The following is a 22,141-nucleotide window of genomic DNA, read 5'->3' on the forward strand; positions in this document are numbered from 1 at the left end:
TGCATAATGACTCAAACCTAATGGTCAAGGAACTGACCTCCCAGCCTTATTGTTCCTTCAGTGGGCTGGTTTCAGTCATTATGCAAATGTACTTTTTATAGGGTTGGAAACCAGAAGTCAGCTGAGACTGACGAAGTCACCTGGATGAGTGACGAAATGTTTCTCCCACTGAAAGCGCTACGTCCAGATGAACAGAATCAACTTTTGGGATTTACTAACCTGGATGATTGAGCATGGATCAAGACGGGTTTTTATGAGGTTTACAGTTTCTTATAATTTCTAAACCAGAAGGTTGAGGAGATGGAGCTCATGATAACTGGCTACTGCCCTTCAGCGTGCTTGTTTTGTTGTTCTTGTTATTTTTTTCAGGCTGAGCAGCTGTAACCTGTCAGAGAAAGTCTGTACAGATTTGTTGTCAGTGGTCAGCTCCCAGTCCTGTAGTCTGAGAGAGCTGGACTTGAGTACCGACAGCCTGAAGGCTTCAGCAGTAAAGCTTCTGTCTGCTGCAGTGGAGAGCCCACACGCCAAACTGAATATTCTGAGGTCTGACCGATTTGTATTCTTTTTTCTTTTGTTTGTTTGTTTTGTTTTGTTTTTAACTGAGAAAATAAATCCAGCAATTTAAACAGTAGAGGTAAACTTGATCAATTTACTGTTGTTTCGTACCACATCTGCTCAGCATAAAACAACAAGGATTCTTAAAATATAAGATTAGTTATTGCACCCTGATTACACTTTAACATCAGTCTTTGTTCATGTTTTCATTTTCAGACTCAACGTCTGTGAACTTCTAGCGGAAAACTGTGAAGCTGTGTCCTCAATGCTCAGCTCTCAGTCCTCTACTCTGACAGAGCTGGACCTGAGTATCAAAAATGTGCAGGATTCAGGAGTGAAGATTCTGTCTGCTGGACTACAAAGTTTAAACTGTAAACTAAATACTCTGAGGTCAGATCAATTGACATTTTGTTTTTTTTAAATGAACCAATTAAACATTTTATTCAAGGCTTCCGGTTCCGGCGCTCGTGGGGATGGACACCTAGTACGAGAGCTCTCGACTGAAACTTATTAAAACTGCCCCAAGTAAATTAATACACTATCTAAGTGCACATAAAGAGGAAAAAGGGGTTTAAATGATGTCCAGAAAGAACAAAATAGCTAAGAAGTTAACGTTTGAAAACGTGGAAGATGGCAATGTGCAGCTAACAGAAGGGGCTAACGTTAGCCCCTATAGGGCTAGCCGAGGCCACTCTCCCACTCCTAGCCGCGAGGATTCTGGGACAGAAGATGAGGTTGACCCAGCAAGTTTGACGCTGATACTGAAAGAACTGAGAGGCGTTGGGAAAGAGGTGAAAGAATTTCGAAAAGACACGAAAGCGCAACTGGTGGAAATAAGGGGTGAGTTGGATAAAGCCAATGCACGGCTTAATGATGTGGAAACCAGGGTTGCAGAACACAAAGATAAGCTCCAGAACACAGACGAGATTTTGTCTGAGATACTAACAATGCAATTCAATGTTATTTATATAGCGCCAAATCACAACAAAAGTCACCTCAAGGCACTTCATAAATACAGAGAAAAACCCAACAATCACATGACCCCCTATGAACAAGCACTTTGGCGACAGTGGGAAGGAAAAACTCCCTTTTAACAGAAAGAAACCTCTGGCAGAACCAGGCTCAGGGAGGGGCGGGGCCATTTGCTGTGATTGGTTGGAGTGAGAGAAGGAAGACAGGATAAAGACATGCTGTGGAAGAGAGACAGAGGTTAATAACACATATGATTCAATGCAGAGAGGTCTGTTAACACATAGTGAGTGAGAAAGGTGACTGGAAAGGAAAAACTCAATGCATCATGGGAATCCCCGGCAGCCTACGTCTATTGCAGCATAACTAAGGGAGGATTCAGGGTCACCTGGTCCAGCCCTAACTATATGCTTTAGCAAAAAGGAAAGTTTGAAGCTGATCTTCAAAGTAGAGAGGGCGTCTGTCTCCTGAACTCAAACTGGGAGCTGCTTCCACACCCAGTCCAACATAGCCAGGCTTTCTTTGCTGCTTTGACAAAACCTCAAATCCCAGTCAGAGATGATGAGCATCATCACAGTGATGATCATTTCTCTATTAACCCAGGCTTTCTGCTTCAGGATCTGTGCACGCTCAGAAAACAAGGAGACCTTTAAACATAATTTCACTAAATGGATGGATTGAGCTCAGCCTACAGATGAACTGGTGCCAGAGATCATAAAGAACATCAAACAGTCAAATTCAACACTTTTAATGGAAATATGAGATTAATCTTAAAAGTAGAGATAGTGTCTGTCTCCTGAATCCAAACTGGAAGCTGGTTCCACAGAAGAGGGGCCTGAAAACTGAAGGCTCTGCCTCCCATTCTACTTTCAAATACTCTAGGAACAACAAGTAGGCCTGCAGTGTGAGAGCGAAGTGCTCTAATGGGGTGATATGGTACTACAAGGTCATTAAGATAAGATGGGGCCTGATTATTTAAGATCTTGTATGTGAGGAGCAGGATTTTGAATTCAATTCTGGATTTAACAGGAAGCCAATGAAGGGAAGCCAATACAGGAGAAATCTGCTCTCTCTTTCTAGTCCCTGTCAGTACTCTTGCTGCAGCATTTTGGATTAGCTGAAGGCTTTTCAGGGAGTTTTTTGGACATCCTGATAATAACGAATTACAATAGTCCAGCCTGGAAGTAATAAATGCATGAACTAGTTTTTCAGCGTCACTCTGAGACAGGATATTTCTAACTTTAGAGATGTTGCGCAAATGGAAGAAAGCATGCAGGAAAAGTTTCAAACAAAACTAACATCACTGGAGGCTTACTCGAGGAGGGAGTCGCTCAGACTGTACAGGGTGCCGGAGGGAGAAGAATCGGGAGCTCCATCTATGGCCCACTTTGTGGAGAAGCTACTCCGGGAGAATCTCGCCATCCCACCATCAACACCGTTACAAATTCAGAGAGCACACAGAGTGTTATCATTACTCCCTCCGGACGGCTCCCAACCCAGATCGATCCTGGTAAAATTCCTGTGCTTCACGGTTAAAGAAGAAGTGCTGAGGCTCGCTTGGCAAAAGAAAGGTTTTATGCTGAATTCCAGCAAGATCAACCTCGACCACGATTACCCCCCTGAGATCATGGCTATGAGGAAGGAGTATGCAGAGGCACGAAAGGTCCTAAAAGAGAAGAATGTACGGTTTAGGACCCTCAGCGCGCCTTAAGGTTTTTTTCGAAGAAGGAGTGAAAACCTACAACACGGTGGAGGAGGCAACGGCTGACCTGGCGAGTCGGGGCCTGCCGGTAAAGGTGATTACACCACCGGCAACCCCCAGAGAAAAACTACAAAGATGCCCGCTGTGGCGGGGAGTTGGTGGTCGGCGTCCGCGTCAGATCCGAGGAGCTGCGGGATATAGAGAGAAGCTGCAAGTATACAGACGTGAAGAGAACGAATTTAATGTTATGTATTAGCTATGGACAACATGGTGAAATATGGTTACTGTCGAGCTAAAATGGGTGGGGCTTCTCGTGCTGTGAGTGACGTCGCAGTGGAAAGCCCCCTAACTCAGGGGGTAATAAGGGGTTTCCCTTCAAGTTGTGAGGGTGTCAGTGGAAGTGCTCCACTGTCAGAAGCCAGCTTAGGAGCTTTCAAGCTCCAGTTATGTTCAAATGTTTTCAGTTCATTCCTAACTTTTTTCACTTGTTACTGTTTTAAGAGGGGGTTGCCTGCTGCTATTGAGTTTATGCGCTGTGGTAACTTAATATATCTTTATGGGAAGTGAGTCAGTGAAAGTAATCTCTTTTAATGTTAACGGGGTTCTGAACGTGATTAAGATGAATAAGATACTGTCCAAACTAAGGAAGGAGAAGGCCCAGATTGCATTACTTCAGGAGACACACATGAACCAAGTAGATCACTTGAGATTGAAAAGAAAGGGTTTTAAATATGTATTCTCCTCTTCCGTTAAGTCCAAACACAAGAGGGGTGTGGCTACACTTATCTCTGGTACACTTAACTATGAACATATCTAAGAACTCTGTGACGAGGAAGGCAGATTGGTTAGAATAACAGAAAGGATAGAGGGGTCTGAAATCACAATTTTAAATGTTTATGCTCCCCCTGGGAGCGATTGGCTATTCTATAGGAATAGGTTTGATTTATTGGTGGATTCTCAGGGGATAGTTGTCTGTGGGGGGGTTTTAACTTTAGACTTGACCCTAAACTAGACTCCTCCTCCCCGACCAACCAGGTAACAGCACTTACTAGAAAAGTCAATTCCTATATGGTAGAGATGGGGATAATAGATGTATGGAGGGACCGCTACGCATCTACCAGAAATTTCACTCATTACTCTGGTTCCTTTAAAGTGTATGCAAGGCTGGACTACTTTTTTATGTTTAAAGTTGATAGGTTTAGGGTCAAAGACTGTGACATATTAACAAGAGATCTATCTGACCACAGTCCTATCTCTCTATCTTTGCAGGTGGCTAGGAAAAAATGTACCACACTGTGGAAATTGTTATCGCACCTTAATGATCCTGCCATAGTTTCCAAATTAAAGGTAGACATTAAAGAATTTCTAGATGTTAATGACACAGGAGAGGTATCTCCAGCTATTCTTTGGGATACGCTCAAAGCGGTAATGAGAGGTACATTAATTTCTATCGCCTCCCACTTAAAGAGAATCAAAGGGCAAAAATTAGCAGAACTACAGGCAAATTTAAAGTTGAAAGAATAGGAAGACATAAACACCGCAAATCCTACTCTGAAGCAGGATATCAGGAAAATACAGGATGAAATTAATGATATTTACACCCAGGAGGCCCAAAATAACTTAATTTTTTTGAGGCAAAAATACTATGAGACAGGAGGGAAATCTGCAAAATATCTGGCACATAAATAACGCAAACAACTAGAGGAAAGTACGATATACCAAATCAAGGACCCCAAGACTAATATTCTGGAATCAAAATTAGAAGACATTCAGAAATGTTTTGAGACCTTCTTTAGGGAGCTGTACTCACCGCCCAATGCTACGGAGGAGAATTGTACTGATGCCTTTCTTAGCTCTCTAGAATTACCTTCACTCCCGTCTCTCAAAAATGAGCTTCTAACACATCCCATTTTAGCGGAAGAAATTAATGCTTTTTCCAGATTAAAACCAGGTAAGGCAGTTGGGCCGGACGGGTTCAGTTCTCAGTGGTATCGCACCCTGAGGGCAGATCTAGTCCCCACATTGCTGAAGTCATTTAACTACATCCTACAGGAGGGAGAAATCCCACCCTCCTGGAGGGAGGCAACTATTTCAATTATCCCAAAAGAGGGGAAAGATAAACGAGAATGTGGAAACTATCGACCAATCAGTGTCCTTAACTTGGATTACAAACTATTTACTTCTATTCTTGCTCGTAGACTGGAGAAGTTTTTACCTGACCTATTACACACATCTCTACTCAAATTTACAGTAAATCGGGATAATGAGAAAATTAAGTACCTGGGAATATATTTGACTGCGGACCTCTCGCTGCTCTTTCAGGCAAACTACGAGCCAATATCTGCAAGTATAAAAGCTGATTTGCACAGATGGAATCTGGTCCCCTTTATGCGTCTCAGCTCCCGGGTAACCGCAATCAAGATGGACACGCTCCCCAGACTGCTTTATCTTTTTAGAAACTTGCCAATAGAAGTGAGCGATTACCAATTTATTGAGTGGGACAAATGGATCTCCAGATTTATCTGGCAGGGCCGAAAGCCAAGGATTAAATATGCTACCCTCCAGCTCCCCAAGGAAAAGGGAGGACTGGGTCTCCCCTGCCTCAGGAATTACTATTATGTCGCTCAAATAACCCCCCTCTTATATTGGTGTAACAAAACATACACGGCTAGGTGGAAGGAACTGGAGTCCAGCCTGTTGGACCGATTCCCCCTACAAGCTGTAATGGCAGATAAGGGTCTAATGTGCCGGCTGGAAAAGCTGGGGAACCCCTGGTTAACCCACACCCTCCAAGTTTGGCAGAAGGTAATCAACATCTGTGGGATACACAAAATGCTAAAAATCTTCAGGTGGGTTGCTTTCGACTCGGATTTTATTCCAAACAGACACGACTCTAACTTTGAAGCATGGATATCCTATGGCCTTACGACATTCCTCTCTCTTACTCATAGAAATATTGTGCTCAGATTTGAGGCCTTACGGGACGATCACAACCTGACAAAATACAACTTTCATAGAAACTTACAGCTGAGATCATATATTGATCATGAATGCAAACTGTCCGACTTCAATGATGCTGAGTCGCATTTTTTCCTCATCCTGAAAAATGCCACAACCATGACCCCTACTAAATCTATTTCTAAACTATACAAAGCCCTCTCTAGTGCCAGCAAGGATAATACTTTATACACTAAGGATAAATGGGAAAGGGAATCAGGGATTGCTATTTCTGTGGGGGAGTGGGAAAATGTTTTGTACTGCCAGTGGTCCACGTCCAGTTCTATGAGCTGGAAGGAACATGGCTGGAAGAATATTATTAGGTACTTCAAGACTCCATATCAGGAGAGGTACAAAGGGGCTTATATGCAATGCTGGAGACAATGCGGCTCGACTGTTGCTAACCATTTTCATGTCTTTTGGGACTGTCCCAAGTTAAAAAACGTTCAGGTCTCCTTAAGTGCAGTCTTTAACGTTCAAATACCTTTAGATTTTAAGGTTTTATACATGGGTTTGGTCCCCTTTCTGGAATGTAGGAGTGAGATTAAGTTGGTGCAATTACTCTTGGTGGCAAGTAAAAAAACAATTACTAGAAGATGGTTAAGCCCAGCCCAGCCTACCCTAGACGACTGGTTTGGGATCATTTTAGAGATATTTAGGATGGAAAAACTTACATATCTGTTAAGAAATCAAAAAGCCAAATTCTACCAAATTTGGAACAATTGGATCCAATTCATCACCCCCACGAGGGCTGACTTCACTTGATCTCACTATTACTTGGTTGTTTTTTGTTTGTTTGTTTTTTACATTTACTTCTATTACTATTGCTTGTTTATTTACTTATTTCTTCACAATGATTGCAGCATGGGCACCCCTCCCAGTTTGTGTTTATAGTTCCATGTAATGTGTTCTATATATCTCCTTTGGGAGAGCATGCGAGCAACTGTCCTAGTAATAGCTAGTGGAGGTTAATATGCACCCACTGATCACTTTGTTTATCATTTGCTCTCCTGGACTTAATCTAAAACCTGGAAGGACTTTGTTCCCATGTTATTCATATACTGCTATGCAGATGGTTTTTTCTTGTCCAATCCAAATAAAGATATAATTAAAAAAAAACATTTTATTCAAGTTCATCCATATGATGTTGTATCTTAGTATGTTAAGGTTTCATCAAAAATAAAAAGATGGCATGTAATATAATAACAAACTTTACATAAGTATTATAGATTATCTTTTGTTTTTCAGACTGGGTGGCTGTAACCTGTCAGAGAGAAGCTGTGAAGCTCTGTGCTCAGTCCTCAGCTCCCAGTCCTCCAGTCTGAGAGAGCTGGACCTGAGTAACTCTGACCTGCAGGATTCAGGAGTGAAGCTTCTGTCTGGTGGACTAAAGAGTTCACAGTGTGCAGTGGAAACTCTCAGGTCAGGATTCAAACGTTAACACATATGATCATTTAAAATGTGAATTATATTATTGATTGACTTATCTATAGAGCTTTTAGCTAAACTTATATTTATATTTGAGTGGATTATTAGACTGAATTACTGTGTAAAATTTGTCACAGTCATACGATTTTGTTTATTTATTTATTTTTTTAATTCATGTACTGGCCATTTTACATAAATTTGGCTAATCTTCTACAATATATACATTTGATTTCGTTAGGAACAAAATGTTCAAATTACATATTTTGCTGGATATTGGGTATTAATGAAATTATTATGTCTTTAATGACACCACATTTCCATATGTAGGAGGTTACTGGTGGTATTGTTTCAGTGTCTGAGTTTTCCTTGCAAAGAAACATCTGGAATTTAACAATACATGTTTTAAAGCTGTTTTCTCCAAAGGGATTTGTATTAGTGATGGTAAATTTGATTCTTTTTACCGAATCGAGTTTAAATGAGTCACTCACCAAAATGAATCGGGTTTTTTAAGTCATTTGAGTCTCTGAGTCAGTTGCCCAGAGAGTGCCAAAAATGTACTTTTTCTCTCAAACTTAATTTGTTTTTATTTTCATGTAAATCCTACTGCTACGATGAGTGACTGAAAAATAAAAACAACTATTTTATAGAGCAAAAAAGAATAAGATTTCTAAATTGGACATTTATTTTTGTTTATGTTATTAGTATTTCCTCTTTATCATCTTTGCACAAAAACAAAGTGTAGACTGAATGTTATATTGCATCAGTCAGACTATCAGGCTTCATCTCAGATGAAGGAGTGACTCTTCCGTGGTAACAAACTGTGAGTTTCAGCAGCTGAGAGGCAGGAGGGAAGGGTGAGTGAGTGATCTTGATGCATTCTCAGTCTAGACTAGACTAGAAAGAGGGGCGCTGCTCTTGTGGCGACCAGCAGGTTGTCTCTCTCTGTCAGTGTCAGTGTTTTAACTTATTTTATTTCATTCTTTTATTCCTTTATATATATTTTTTTTTTGCCTGAGGAAATTCTATAGCATCGGCTTGTGCTTTGTGGAACTTCTTTTAACGAAGATGGGTTTTTTATTTCGCATGATTTTATTGGCAATCCTGACGGTTGTTTGGAGTCATTCCTTTACCATCAATAATCCTGGCTAATGTGCAGTCTCTGAGGAGTCAATTGGATGAACTGCATTTGAATGTCGCACACTTACGTGACTACAGGGATACATGTCTAATGGCATTCACAGAGACTTGGCTCAAGGACTCTGACCCTGATTGTTCTCTGGAACTAAATGGCTTCGGGTTTCCCATACGTTTGGATCGAGACCCCGGAGCTACCCAGAAATCTCAAGGAGGAGTGTGTTTGTATATAAATCAGAAATGGTGTAAAAATGTGACCGTTCGTAGACAAGTGTGTCTGCCTGACATTGAGCTCCTCTCTGTGTCTTTGAGGCCGTTTTATGTGCCGAGGGAATTCCCACAGATCAACGTCACCGTTGTTTACATCCACCCTAAAGCGAATCCTAAGAATGCGACTGACACCATCTCCATTTTTTTCCTAATAACAAACCATGGTCTTCAAAAGGTCTTATGAGGCTGATTCATGAAAGGAAAAAAGCTTTTATTGAAGGGAATATCTTGAAAGTTAGAGAAATTAGGAAGGAGATCAGATCAGAAATTAAAAAAGCCAAAGTAAAATACAAGGATAAGGTAGAGGCGGAGATGGGTAGCAATAACTTAAGGGTGGCCTGGGCAGGCATGAAACACATGACTGGTCACTGTTACAGTGACTGTAATAAGATAAGTCTTCCTGGTTTTAGTTCAGACTCTCAGTTAGCAAGTAGAGAAGCTTATAGACCCTCTACAATTTGCATACAGGCCTCGTAGACGTGTTGATGATGCAGTGGTCACTCTGTTGAACTTCCTTTATCGCCATCTTGATGGCGCCAAAGCTCATGCTCAGCTCTTATTTATTGATTTTTCTTCAGCTTTTAATACTATCCAGCCACATCTTTTAGCTGATAAACTTCTTAACCAGTTTACACTTGATCTTAATCTCGTTGGTTGGGTTTTAAACTTTTTAACTGACAGATCTCAGTGTGTGAGAGTGAACGGCTGTTTTTCCAAACAGCTGAACTCTTCCACTGGCTCACCGCAAGGTTGTTGTCTCTCTCCTCTACTGTATATTTTGTACACTAATGACTGTCGCAGTACACAGGCCAACAGGCATTTCATTAAATACGCAGATGACACAGTCATTGTAAGCCTCCTTCATGGTGAAGAGGATTCCCATGGGCCTGTTGTGGATGAGTTTGTTTCGTGGTGTGATCAGTCCTTCTTAATGATCAGCACCTTGAAAACCAAGGACATGGTTATTGACTTCAGGGAGACATCCCCTCATCCTGCGCTTACAGTGGTAAATGGTGCAGACATTGAACTGGTGGACAGTTATAAGTATTTGGGGGTTGTTCTTGATAAAGCTCTGTGCTTTGAGTCACATCTTGCTGCTACAGTGAAAAAGGTTCAACAAAGACTTTTTAAGGAGGTTGAGAGGTTTCAATGTTTCATCTGCAATGATGACTCGTTTTTTATAAAAGTTTTATTGAATCTGTTTTAACTTTCTGTATCATTGCTTGGTACGGTAATATGTCTCTGAATAATAAGACCAGACTTAACAACCTGGTTAAAGTGGCTGGTAAGATTTCAGGGAGGTCTCAGGTCCAGCTTGTGGACTTTTATAACAGGCATGTGCTGAGGAAGGCGACCTCTGTCATGTTGTGTTCAGATCATCCTCTCTTTAATGATTTTCAACTGCTTCCATCAGGTCGTCGTTATAAAGTGCCTGCAGTGAAGACAAAGAGACATAGATTGTCTTTTGTACCTACTGCTATTATCATAGTTAATAACACCGAACCATATGTGTTGTTGCCATTGCACATTGTACTTTTTTGATGAAAAATCTAGGTTGTTTTCTCAGGCTTATATTATATTATATTATTTTGGAGTGTGTATGTGATGTGTTGGTTGCCTGTTTGTTTGTTTGTACGGACATACTGCAAATTAATTTCCCATTAGGGACAATAAAGTTACCAATAACCAATAATCATCCAGGTAAGTAAATCTCCAAAAGTTGATTCTGTTCATCTGGACGTAACGTTTTGTGGGAGAAATGTTTCATCATCATCCAGGTGACTTCTTCAATCTCGGCTGACTGCAGGTTTCAATCTTATAAACAGTACATTTGCATAATGACTGAAACCAGCCCACTGAAGGAACAATGGGCTGGGAGGTCAGTTCCTTAATCATAATTATGCAAATTCTCATGACCACTGATCAAAGCCCACTGATCAAAGCCCACTGATCAAAGCCCACTGATCAATAGCCATGAGAACCATTCAGAATCAGAATCAGAATCAGAATACTTTATTGATCCCTGGGGGAAATTATTTTTTGTTACAGTGCTCCATTTTAAACCAACATTAAGACAAGACAGACAATACGCTAACTAAGAATAGTACAATATATACATATATATACATACATACATACATAAGTCACTTATAAATAAATATTTGGAAAAGAAACATGTGTAGTTGTAGCAGCAAACAGTGTGTTAAGTGGATGCGTTGTACAGGGAGATGGCCACAGGCAGGAATGATTACCTGTGTCGTTCAGTGGTGGTTTTCGGTAATCTCAGTCTCTCACTGAACGAGCTCCTGTGACTGACCAACATGTCATGGAGTGGGTGGGAGGTGTTATCCAACATTGTCTTTATCTTGGACAGCATCCGCCTCTCCGACACCACCTTGAGGGAGTCCAGCTCCATCCCCACAACATTGCTGGCCTTACGGATCAGTTTATTAAGTCTGTTGGCATCTGCGACCCTCAGCCTGCTCCCCCAGCATGCAACAGCATAGAGGATCGCACTGGCCACAACAGACTCATAGAAAATCCTCAGCATTTTCTGGCAGATGTTGAAGGACCTCAGTTGCCTCAAAAAATAGAGACGACTCTGGCCCTTCCTGTAAAGTGCTGTGGCCATTCCCCAACTCACAGAGAGTTGGGGAATGGCTGCAATCACAGCATTTTAATCATTATTTTAAAGGCTGTAGATTGGAGCCATTGCTCTAACAGTGTACAAATGTAACAGGGCTTGGTGCTGATGCTAACAGTGCTAGCTGCTTCAGCCTTTATTTACACATTATAAGCACATTTCGCTTATTTTAAACAGTATATAAAACAGCTAGTACTGCTGGGACGTTATATTTTCACAAGCTAACATGAGCCAATCAGTGAGATGTCTAGCCATGACAGTTGTATGTTGCTGTGAGAAGAGTCGGGCTACATACAGTGATGATAGTGTTAGCCATGTTAGCATTTAGCTTCTATGTTTTTATAGTTTACACTTCTTGTTTATTGCTAGCTGCTCTGTTTAGTTGCTTTAGGGTTTCTTAGTTTACTTTTCCTGCATTATTTTGGTAGTTATCGTGCTTGGTGTCATAAGTTCAGTTTGACTTCCTCCCCTGACATTGTCTACATTAGTTTCAGCTGTGGAAGGATTTATTGAGTGTTTTCTATTTCTTCCATTTGAACAATAGTGGTGCACTCTATGCTTGTAGCTGCTGTGTGCTACGTTCTTCTGTCAAACAAGATGGCGCCTGTGTTTGGCTTTGCCGCCGCTGCAGCTTGCTGGAGGCAACAATGTAGTTTTTCACTGTCGTCAATCATTTTTTGTAATGTCATTTTTGCTCTTTTGAGTTCTGACTTAATTTCTGCTGCTTTAAATTATGATTGGGAGATACTGTTAACCCTTTAAGGCCGGTCAGAGTGGGAACGCTCAGTTTTGCGTAACTATTTTTAAATGCCTGTAGATCGGCAACCACACAAGCTAGTGCAATAATTTTTATTTTTGCATGTGAAACCGGAGTTGTACTTACATCTTATGTATCCAGCTTATCCTAGGTCACCGTTTCCTTCCACACATAGCTTTGCAAAAGTTGCATGAAAAGCACTTGCAGCAACAAAAAAGTAATATTCCAGAAACACGCTTTGCCAATCCGATCAGATATTCATAGCACTTCCTACGTTGGAATAGATGTCAGCCCAAACTATCGTATGTCCGCCATTACCTGCCCGAAACCTGAAGTGACGTCGTTTTTGCGAAAATTCTAGTTGTTTGTTTGTTTGTTTTTTTTTACCTTGAAGCCTACACTGGTGTTTTTAAAAGTCATGTTTGAGTTTACCCTTTCAGTATAGTTTCTGGGAGGCTTAGAACTCAAATTACACAGTTGGAAATAGTTTATTTTGATGCACTGAAGTTTTTCTTGCAAATTCACATGGTAGTATTTATTTTAGTTTTTCATGCAGTATATACAATTTGGTGTATCTCAAAAATACAACTATGGATACACTCAAATTACATTTCCTGTGGTTGGAAACTATTTTGTGCAACTTTTTTAGTTCTTCCGTTTTGAGGGATAAACCTCTTAAATTTCTCTAACTACAAATATATGTAAAAATACAAAACAAAACAATTTTCAATTTGTTCTAGTTTATTGCACTTTTTGCTGTATATGTATATATGTATATGTAGTTACTATGGACTGAATGCATACATATTATTAAAATTTGGGCTATAACGGTTGTATTGATGTATAGCAACTTGAACTGCTCCCCAAAATGGCACTACAGCAGTGGTTCCCAAACTTTTTTTGCTGAGACTGCGCCTTATTTGTTTTACACGAAAAACGTTCGCCTCCCCCCCGGCGCGTGAACAGCACGCACACGCACTAACACATCCTCCAACCACACACGCCCATATTTTGCTCCATTGCGGTTTATTTCACACCTCAAACATTTAGTAAACAATTAAGCAAATACAAGTAATCTGCAATAAATTACAGGTAGTAAGAAAATAAACTACTAAATCTTTTACGCTACGTCCGCACCTACACTGGTATTTTTGAAAACGCAGCTGTTTCATCCAAACAGCGTTTCAAATCACCAAAAACTGAGATTTTTTTAAAACTCCTTTTTTGCGGACGAGGAATACAGAGTTCATCTGGCAACGTCAAAGGTTGCGCCTTTTTTCACGTCACGTTATTGTTTATGTGAGATGAATTGCAGAATGGCAGACAGAGACAAAATACTGTTACTCTGAGTATCTGCAGGTTTCACACGCAGTTACTGTCCCTCCATTTACAAAGGCGTCACGGGTAGTTGTTTTTTCTTCTTCTGTAATACTAATCAACATTGCTGTCAATACATTTTCAAAAAATGCCTCTCTGTGCAAAATGGGTTCAAAAACATAAACAGCTGTGGGATCCTGTTTGTCTGTGATTTGAATCGAGGGAACAAATCGTGGCAGGATCAGCCTGATGTTATTTGTATCCCGCTGTAACTTTACTGTATAAAGAGCAAACATCTCCAAAATGTCAGGAGTAGTTAGTCACTACAACAAGTGTTTGTGAACTAAAAATTAAGAATGTGGGATCCTGTTTGTCCATGATTGGAAGAGCCCAGCGCTGCTCCCGACGCAGGGACCTACCTCAGCACCTGTGCAGGTGAAGCCAAAGGGCAGATTTGCTTCACCATATTTTCTAGTCTTTGGCTTAGAATGAAGTTGGTTTGGAAACATATTCAGCGATGCTTCATCTCCTGCTTTGCGTTTCTGTGGGCGCCGTGCTAGCACTGTTCAAGCGTTTTGTTCCCCTCCCTTTTCATACTGCGCCCCCCTGCCATGGCTCTGCGCCCCCCCTAGGGGGCGGGTACCACAGTTTGGGAAGGTCTGCACTACAGCATGTAAAAATCTAAAGATAAGCTCTGGCAGACTTGGTTCTATGGTAGGTCTTAAAGGGTTTAACATCAAAGATTCAGTGGAGAGCTACTGTAACAGCTGAACAGAAAAACTCTTCCTCCCCTGGTGTGCTACTCTTCACAACCCGCAGGACTTTCACCCTCAAGAGATGGAAAAGGGGAACGAGGGCCGACGTCCAGGTGAAACTGAGAAGCTACCAGAGGCTAGCTTCTTGGCTGTGGGGAGAATCCTGGTGCCTGCGTCCACTTCCTCTCCTGACATTTAGTTAATATGTTACGCCGGTGACTGGGACCTGGGCTCTGTGGCTCAGAAGCAGTTTTTCTCACGGTGTGTCCGTCAAACGTTCACTGTTTTTATTGATAACAGCTATGTCTGCTCATCGATCATTGCTTCCCCCAGCTCTGGAGTCGCTGCCCTGCCCAGCAGGTCCACAGGTCTGCATTGTCTTTATTTCAAGTGCCGCTGCAGTCAGCTGTTGATTTTGCAGATCGACCGTCATCAACTCGGTTGGCCCCGCTTAACGTTCGCTCCATAACAAACAAATCATTTATTCTAAGCGATCTCTTTATTAAAGAGTCTCTAGATTTCATGTGTCTGACTGAGACGTGGCAGCAAAATAAGAATTATGTCCAATGTTCCCTCTAATGTTTCATGTGTCTGACTGAGACGTGGCAGCAAAATAAGAATTATGTCCAATGTTCCCTCTAATGTTTCATGTGTCTGAGCGAACACACAAACTCCCTGAGCGTCCCTTGGATCACTGGATCACGTTGTCATTAACGTGGCTTCACTCTACATCAACCAAAACACCGGTGTCGGCACATGAGGACGCTGTCATAGCCCGTCAGCGACGTTGATTAGCTGCGTATATACGAATGTGAATCATTGGCTGGACTATGGGATAAGGTGGCATCGTTCTAAATACTGGAGCAGCCAGTCACTGACTAACACTGCAAAGCAGAATTGTTAACGTATTTATTTTAATTTCAATTCAGGTTAGTATTTAGTATTTATTTATTTATTGTCATTGTCAAGAACAATGAAATTGCGTTTGGGGCTTCCATACAACCCAAAAAAAAAGAAGAAAATAATAAATACCCCTTAAAATCCAAGTGTACATATTTAACCCAGTGTGACTCCAATGCAATAAGACAATCCTTAGCAACAACATGAGAACATGACAAGTAATGTTCGTAGAAAATCAGACAAAGACCTGAGAAACATGACAAAGTACAACAATGCAACCCATTCAATATTATTGTACTGTGAGATATGATATCAGATATGATAGTTATCTATTTAAGAAGGAGGGGGGGGCAGGAGGGGGAAGAGAATAAAGATATGATGCACCAATGCAGACCAGTTCATTGCTATTAAGAAGTTGGATATGGTTATTGTCCGTGAGAGGGGGGCAGAGAGTTCAGGAGCCTCACAGCCTGTTAGATATCTTTTTGTGCGCAATGCAGATACTCTGTGTGCAGAGAGCGTGTCAGCGGATTGCGCCCGTGCGCAGCTTAGAGGGAACATTGATTATGGCCACTTGAATGAAATCTGCCCGGCTGGCTGCTCCGTCATCTGAACTCCGCGTCTTTTAGGACGTGGTGGAGGACTCGCTGTTGTTTACCAGGACAGATTCACATGCAGTCTGATGACCTCGGACTCCTTTTCTGCATTTGAGTCACAGATGATGGTCAGTTCTCTAAAAACCAGTTATTGTATTTTATTCTACCTGATGGGGTCTTTCTAACTGAATTTAATGACCTTCTGACATCCATCATTTCATTGGAGAAGGTTGGGAGATTTGAGCCGTCATATTGATGAAGCATCCTGTAACACTGCTGCTGAGCTCATCACTGTCACTGAGTCTTTTAACTTTAGGCAGCATGTTTCTGGCCCCACACATACAAAGGGTCACACACTGGATCTTGTTTTCTCCCTGGGTTTAAATATACATGATGTATGTGTGGAGGATGTCCATGTGAGTGACCATAGCTGCATATTTTTTAACTTGTTATTTTACTTGGATCCTTCATCTCCTAAACTGATGATCCAAAGGTGGATTATAAACCAAGATGCTGCTGGAAGGTTCTCTGCCATGTTTGACCCTCGCATGGCTCGTAGTGACCTCGACTCACGTATTTTATCCTTTAATGATCAATGCAAGTTGTTGGAAAGCCCACTGATAACATGTTTACATGGCTAAAATGTTATGGCTCATTCATTGATAGTATTTTCGCCATAGAAATTGTTATGTCCTATATTGTTGAACCCACCATGTCTATGCTGATGCTCTTTGAACGCACCACATACGTACTCGAGGCCATGCAGTGGCTGCTAGTCTGTGTTCTCAGTATTTTTATGTGTCAGTTCCAGTTTTAGAGCTCTAAAGTGCAGCTATCGTGTTAGGAATATGTTAGGAATAGACAGGAACACTGAGCACACTGAGGTCAAATCTTTATTTAGGGCGACCGTGGCTCAGGGGGTTGGGAATCGCATCTGTAACCGGAAGGTCACCGGTTCGATCCCTGGGCTCTCTGTCCTGGTCGTTGTGTCCTTGGGCTTTACCCTACTTGCCTACTGGTGTTGGCCAGAGGGGCCGATGGCGCGATATGGCAGCCTCGCTTCTGTCAGTCTGCCCCAGGGCAGCTGTGGCTACAACCGTAGCTGCCTCCACCAGTGTATGAATGTGAGAGTGACTGAATAGTGGCATTGTAAAGCGCTTTGGGTGCCTTGAAAAGCGCTATATAAATCCAATCCATTATTATTATTATTATTATTTTACCACTCGCTGCATTCTTGATGTTCATGTTCTTCTCTTTCCCCTCACCCTGCAACCAGTCATGGTAGATGCTCCTCCTGGAGCCTGTTTTCACTGGGAGGATCTTTGTGTCAAAGGGAGTTCTTCTTCCCACCATCACCAAGTGCTGCTCACAGTGGAGGCGGTTACCTTACACTGTTAAACAGCTTCAGATGACTGTTGTTGTCTGTTGGGTATTGTCACTTATAAATAAAGTTACATTGAATGGATGTATGGATGGATAGATGTTATTGTGACAAAGAGAAAACGATTGTTGACAGATTGATTGTTGTTTTGTGTGTCTGCAGTCTGTCAGGCTGTCTGATCACAGAGGAAGGCTGTACTTCTCTGGCCTCAGCTCTGAGCTCCAACCCCTCCCATCTGAGACAGCTGGACCTGAGCTACAATCATCCAGGTCCCTCAGGAATGAAGCTGCTGTCGGCTGGACTGAAGGATCCAGGCTGGAGACTGGACACTCTCAGGTATGGAGAGAATGTCTGATAGAGGAGGAAGAGCTGGAAACATTTCCCGTGTCCTTCACTCACTTCCTGTTTGTTTCCTGCAGATGAGACATGAACAATCACACATGCAGGAATATTTTCAGGGACAGACACACTAGTCTAGCTGGATAGTTCATGGATATTTATGTAGGGGTCTCCAAGGAGTCTGGTTACAGGAACATTTAGGTCACAGTTGTACCTGAGATAGATACCAGTGTACCTAATAAAGTGTCAGCCATGTGTATGTTTCCCATGCTGTATGTCCACAGTGACAGAAGGATGAAACAAGGCTGTGAATCATTTCAGTCTGTGTTTGTGACAAAGAGGCAGACAGGAGCAGCTAACATTTGGAAATGGAAGCTTAAATAATGACAAACTCTACATTCACAGCTGAATTAACAATAAATTTGTTCTCAAGTGCACATTTAGCAGCTAATGCTATTACTGTTTTCCCTTGCTTTCTACAACTTGAGCAGCTATTGCTAAGTAGGCCACTTTGCTCTGCTAAGGATTTATGTGACCATGATGGAAACTCTGATAAGCTAATGCTGCTAAGCTAATACTGTTTATGGGCCCTGTTAGAATCAATATTTCATTCTCATTCTGTTGTTTGAGAACAATATTAACGTTTCACATCATTATAACACAAGAGAAAAGGGTATTAGCGTTAGCTACTAATGCTTATTCACCTCAAATTAGCTTTAGCTGCTAATGGTAGCCTACTTAGCAATAACTGCTCACTAATATAATGCTAATTCACATCAAATTAGCATTAGCTGCTCAAGTTGTTATAAGGAAAGAGAAAACGGTATTAGCATTAGCTGCTAATAATTGTTCACCCCTAATTAGAGTTAGCCCCTAATGGCAGCCTACTTAGCATTAACTCCTGACGTCGTTGTAATGCAGGGGAAAAGAGTTACCATTATCGGATAATGCTAATTCACATCAAATTAACATTAGTTAACAACGGTAGACTTCGTATCATTAGCTGCTGTCATTCTTACAAAGCAAACAGTATGAGCATTAGCTGTTAATGCTTTCTCATCTAACATTAGAATTGGCCACTAATGGCGTATTGTTAAAAAGTAAAAAAACACATTGTTAGCATAAGCGGATGATGCTAATTCACCTAAATTAGCATTAGCTAATGATGGCTACATACCTAGCATTAGCTACTGATATTGATATAAATCAAGAAAATATGGTATTAGCATTAGCTTTTAATGCTTTTTCATCTAAAATTAGAATTAGCCACTAATGGCGTGCTATTTAGCATTACCTCTTCACATCGCAGGGGAAAAGTTAAAATTAAATAAAAAAAAATGTTCAGATTAGCTACTCATATTGTTAAAAAGTAAGAAAAAACATTGTTAGCATAAGCGGATAATGCTAATTCACCTCAAATTAGTATTAGCTAATAACGGCAACCTACTTAGCATTAGCTGGTCACATTGTTATAATGCAAGAAAATATGGTATTAGCATTAGCTGCCAATTCCTAAATACCTAAAATTAGCATTACCTGTAATGGAAGTCTACTTAGCATTAACTCCTCACTAATGTAATGCTAATTCACATCAAATTAGCTTTAGCTTTAGTATTAGCTGCTAGCACCAGCCTACCCAGCACTAGCTGCTCACATTGTTAAAAGGGAAGAGAAAACGATATTAGCATTAGCTGGTAATAATTATTCACCCCTAATTAGAATTAGATGCTAATGGCAGCATACTTAGCATTAACTCCTCACATCGTTATAATGCAAATGAGGCTAACTTACATTAAATTAGACTGCTGTTATTAGCTAATGCTATTTAGCAGTAGCTGCTCACATTGTTATAAAGCAAAGGAAAACGATATGAGCATTAGGTTCTAATGCATATTTGCCTTTAATTAGACGTAGGTGCTAATGGCGACCTACTCAGCATTAGCAGCTCAGATGTTGTATTGCTAGGGAAAAGAGTGTTAGCATTAGCCGTTCACATTGTTATAAAGTTAAGGGAAATAGTGTTAGCATTAGCTACTCACATTGTTAAAAAGTAAGTGTTAGCATTAGTGCATAATGCTAATTCACATCCAATTAGCATTAGTTAATAACGGCAGCCTATTTAGCATTAGCAGATAATGTTGAATTTGGCCCACTGGAAAAGTTAAGAACTTAAGATTTAGGAGTGTTTCTCGATAGCTCTTTCTCATTTGAGAAACAAATAAATGTTGTTATTAAAACCAGCTGTAAGCTTTATATTGTTGATTGTCATTTCCCATATGGAAAAGATATATAAATCTTATAAAGTTTGTATCTGTCTTGTGTGAAACTTGTATGAAAAGCATACAAGAGTGAAAACAGATATAAGATCCCTTGAAAAATTATATAATGAAACTTGTATGTTTTCGATACTTACTAAAACAATATATGAAAGTAATGAGAAAGTGGCCACTTTCGTGAGTATGACTTTCATCATATAAGTTTTTAGTCTTTTCCATATGGGATATGCTTAAAAATATTTACTCATACATGCTTAGTTTTATAATCGATTGGATGATGATAGAGGTTCGATCCTGAGTAGTCTGTAAAGACTCTGTGTGCCTTCCACAGTGCTCTGGCATGCACACACCACTTGGGGCCATGAGAGAGGTCGTACCCTCTCTTACTGATTTATGGTGTAGGACAGGGGTCTCAAACTCAATTTAGCTGGGGGCCGCTGCAGGCAGAGTCTGGGTGAGGCTGGGCCGCATTAGGTTTTCCACAAGAAAGACATGGTTAAAAAATTCCAATCTTCTCAAATCTCTTTATTTTTATTTTTTAACACAAAATATGAAAAATAAATAAACAAATTAAGAATTAATAAGAAAATCAATCAATCTGTAATACATAAATAAAATAATAATAAGATATTTTTAGTCAGTGAACTTGTGTGTTTTTTTCAGTCTTCTATATCTGCTGTATTTAGATTGAAATGTCTGTATTAACAGTTCTATAACCTTCTTCTGAACATGAATGGAACACTGGAGAAAATGAACTGTTCTTCTGAACATGGCTTCTCTTGCCTACTCCTTGCTGCTAGAGACCTGGCAGCGTTTCCTCTCGCATAGCCGAGCCAGATTTGGCCTGAGGGAGGAAGCAGTTGCGACCCTCAGTATGTCTTGAAGATGATCATCCGTAAGTCTGGACCTGTACTTGGACTTATTGAAGTTCAAAGTGGAGAAGAGCTTTTGGCACAAGTATGTGCTACCAAAAAGGCACATGGTCCGCTTGAACTTTCGGGAAAGCCGGGGGAAACTAGGGCTCAAGTCTCTCAAAAATTGTCCAAGCTTGTCTGCTTTTCCACTCACCTCCCTGAACTTTGCTTTGAGTTCAGAGTTGCACTGCAGCTCAATGAGCTCCATTTGAAGCACAGAAGGGGCATCTTGCACATCAAAGGAGAAGGGGTCCGCAAAAATGTGAAAGGTGGCTCTGTGTGTCTTGAAGTCAGCAAATCTGTGATCAAATTCCTCCTGTAGCCTCAAAATGACATCAACATACTCGTCAGCACTGAATGGTGTGCCTGCATCCACGAGTGCCTTGCATGCTGGGAAATGGCAAAGGTTTGTCTGAGAGAGCTGAGCTTTCCAGAGCGCCAGTTTTGTGGAGAATGCTCTCACGTTGTCATAGGCAGCACTGACAAGTTGCCCCTGGCCTTGTAACGTCTTGTTCAGTACATTAAGCTCATGTGTCATATCAACAAGAAAAGCTGAGTCCATGAGCCATTTGGGATCAGTTAGCACAGGAACACTAACTCCATCCTTCTCCATGAAGGCTTCACTTCTGCTCTCAACTCAAAAAGTCTCTTTAATACATTTCCCCTGCTGAGCCAACGTACCTCAGTGAAGTCGAGCACATCCCCATATTCTGACTCCATTTCCTCTAAAAAAGCTCAGAACCTTCGGTGCTTTAAGCCCCTGGATCTGATTTGGTTGATGCATTTCACAACAATAGACATCACATTGTCAAACTTCAGGCATTTGCTGCAAAGGACCTGCTGATGGATGATGCAGTGCAGAGCAATGGCCTCCTCCACGCCTTCCTCTTCCAGTTTGTTTTGTGCCACCAGTCCATGTTTCCTCCCTGTCATTGATGGCGCTCCATCTGTTGTTATTCCAACAAACCTCTTCCATGGCAAACCAACATTCTCAATGGCATCACACAGCTTGTAAATATCTGCTGAGCGGTGGTCTGGCCATGCATTGGAATTACTGTGAGCAGCTCCTCCATCACTTCAAAACTGTCATCAACACCACGGACATACATTGGGAGCTGGGCAGTGTCGGTGATGTCTGTGGTCTCATCAAGAGCGACTGAGTATACACTGAAACATTTGGCTTTCTCACACAGTTGGTCATAAATGT

The 22,141-nt window shown here is 41.1% G+C and overlaps 1 protein-coding gene across 1 annotated transcript in view; it reads left to right on the plus strand.

Annotated features, from left to right (window-relative positions):
* Positions 1-367: 367 nt before the first annotated feature.
* Positions 368-22,141, plus strand: part of LOC143415862 (neoverrucotoxin subunit alpha-like) — a 27,273-nt gene continuing 5,499 nt past the window's right edge. Inside the window, exons 1-4 of the mRNA XM_076881278.1 lie at positions 368-543; positions 772-945; positions 7,472-7,645; positions 17,568-17,741. Coding sequence (XP_076737393.1) covers positions 821-945; positions 7,472-7,645; positions 17,568-17,741 — 473 coding nt within the window. The 5' untranslated portion in view covers positions 368-543; positions 772-820. The remainder of the gene's footprint in view (positions 544-771; positions 946-7,471; positions 7,646-17,567; positions 17,742-22,141) is intronic.

Source organism: Maylandia zebra, unplaced genomic scaffold (assembly GCF_041146795.1).
Source record: "Maylandia zebra isolate NMK-2024a unplaced genomic scaffold, Mzebra_GT3a scaffold11, whole genome shotgun sequence".
Lineage (NCBI taxonomy): Eukaryota > Metazoa > Chordata > Actinopteri > Cichliformes > Cichlidae > Maylandia > Maylandia zebra.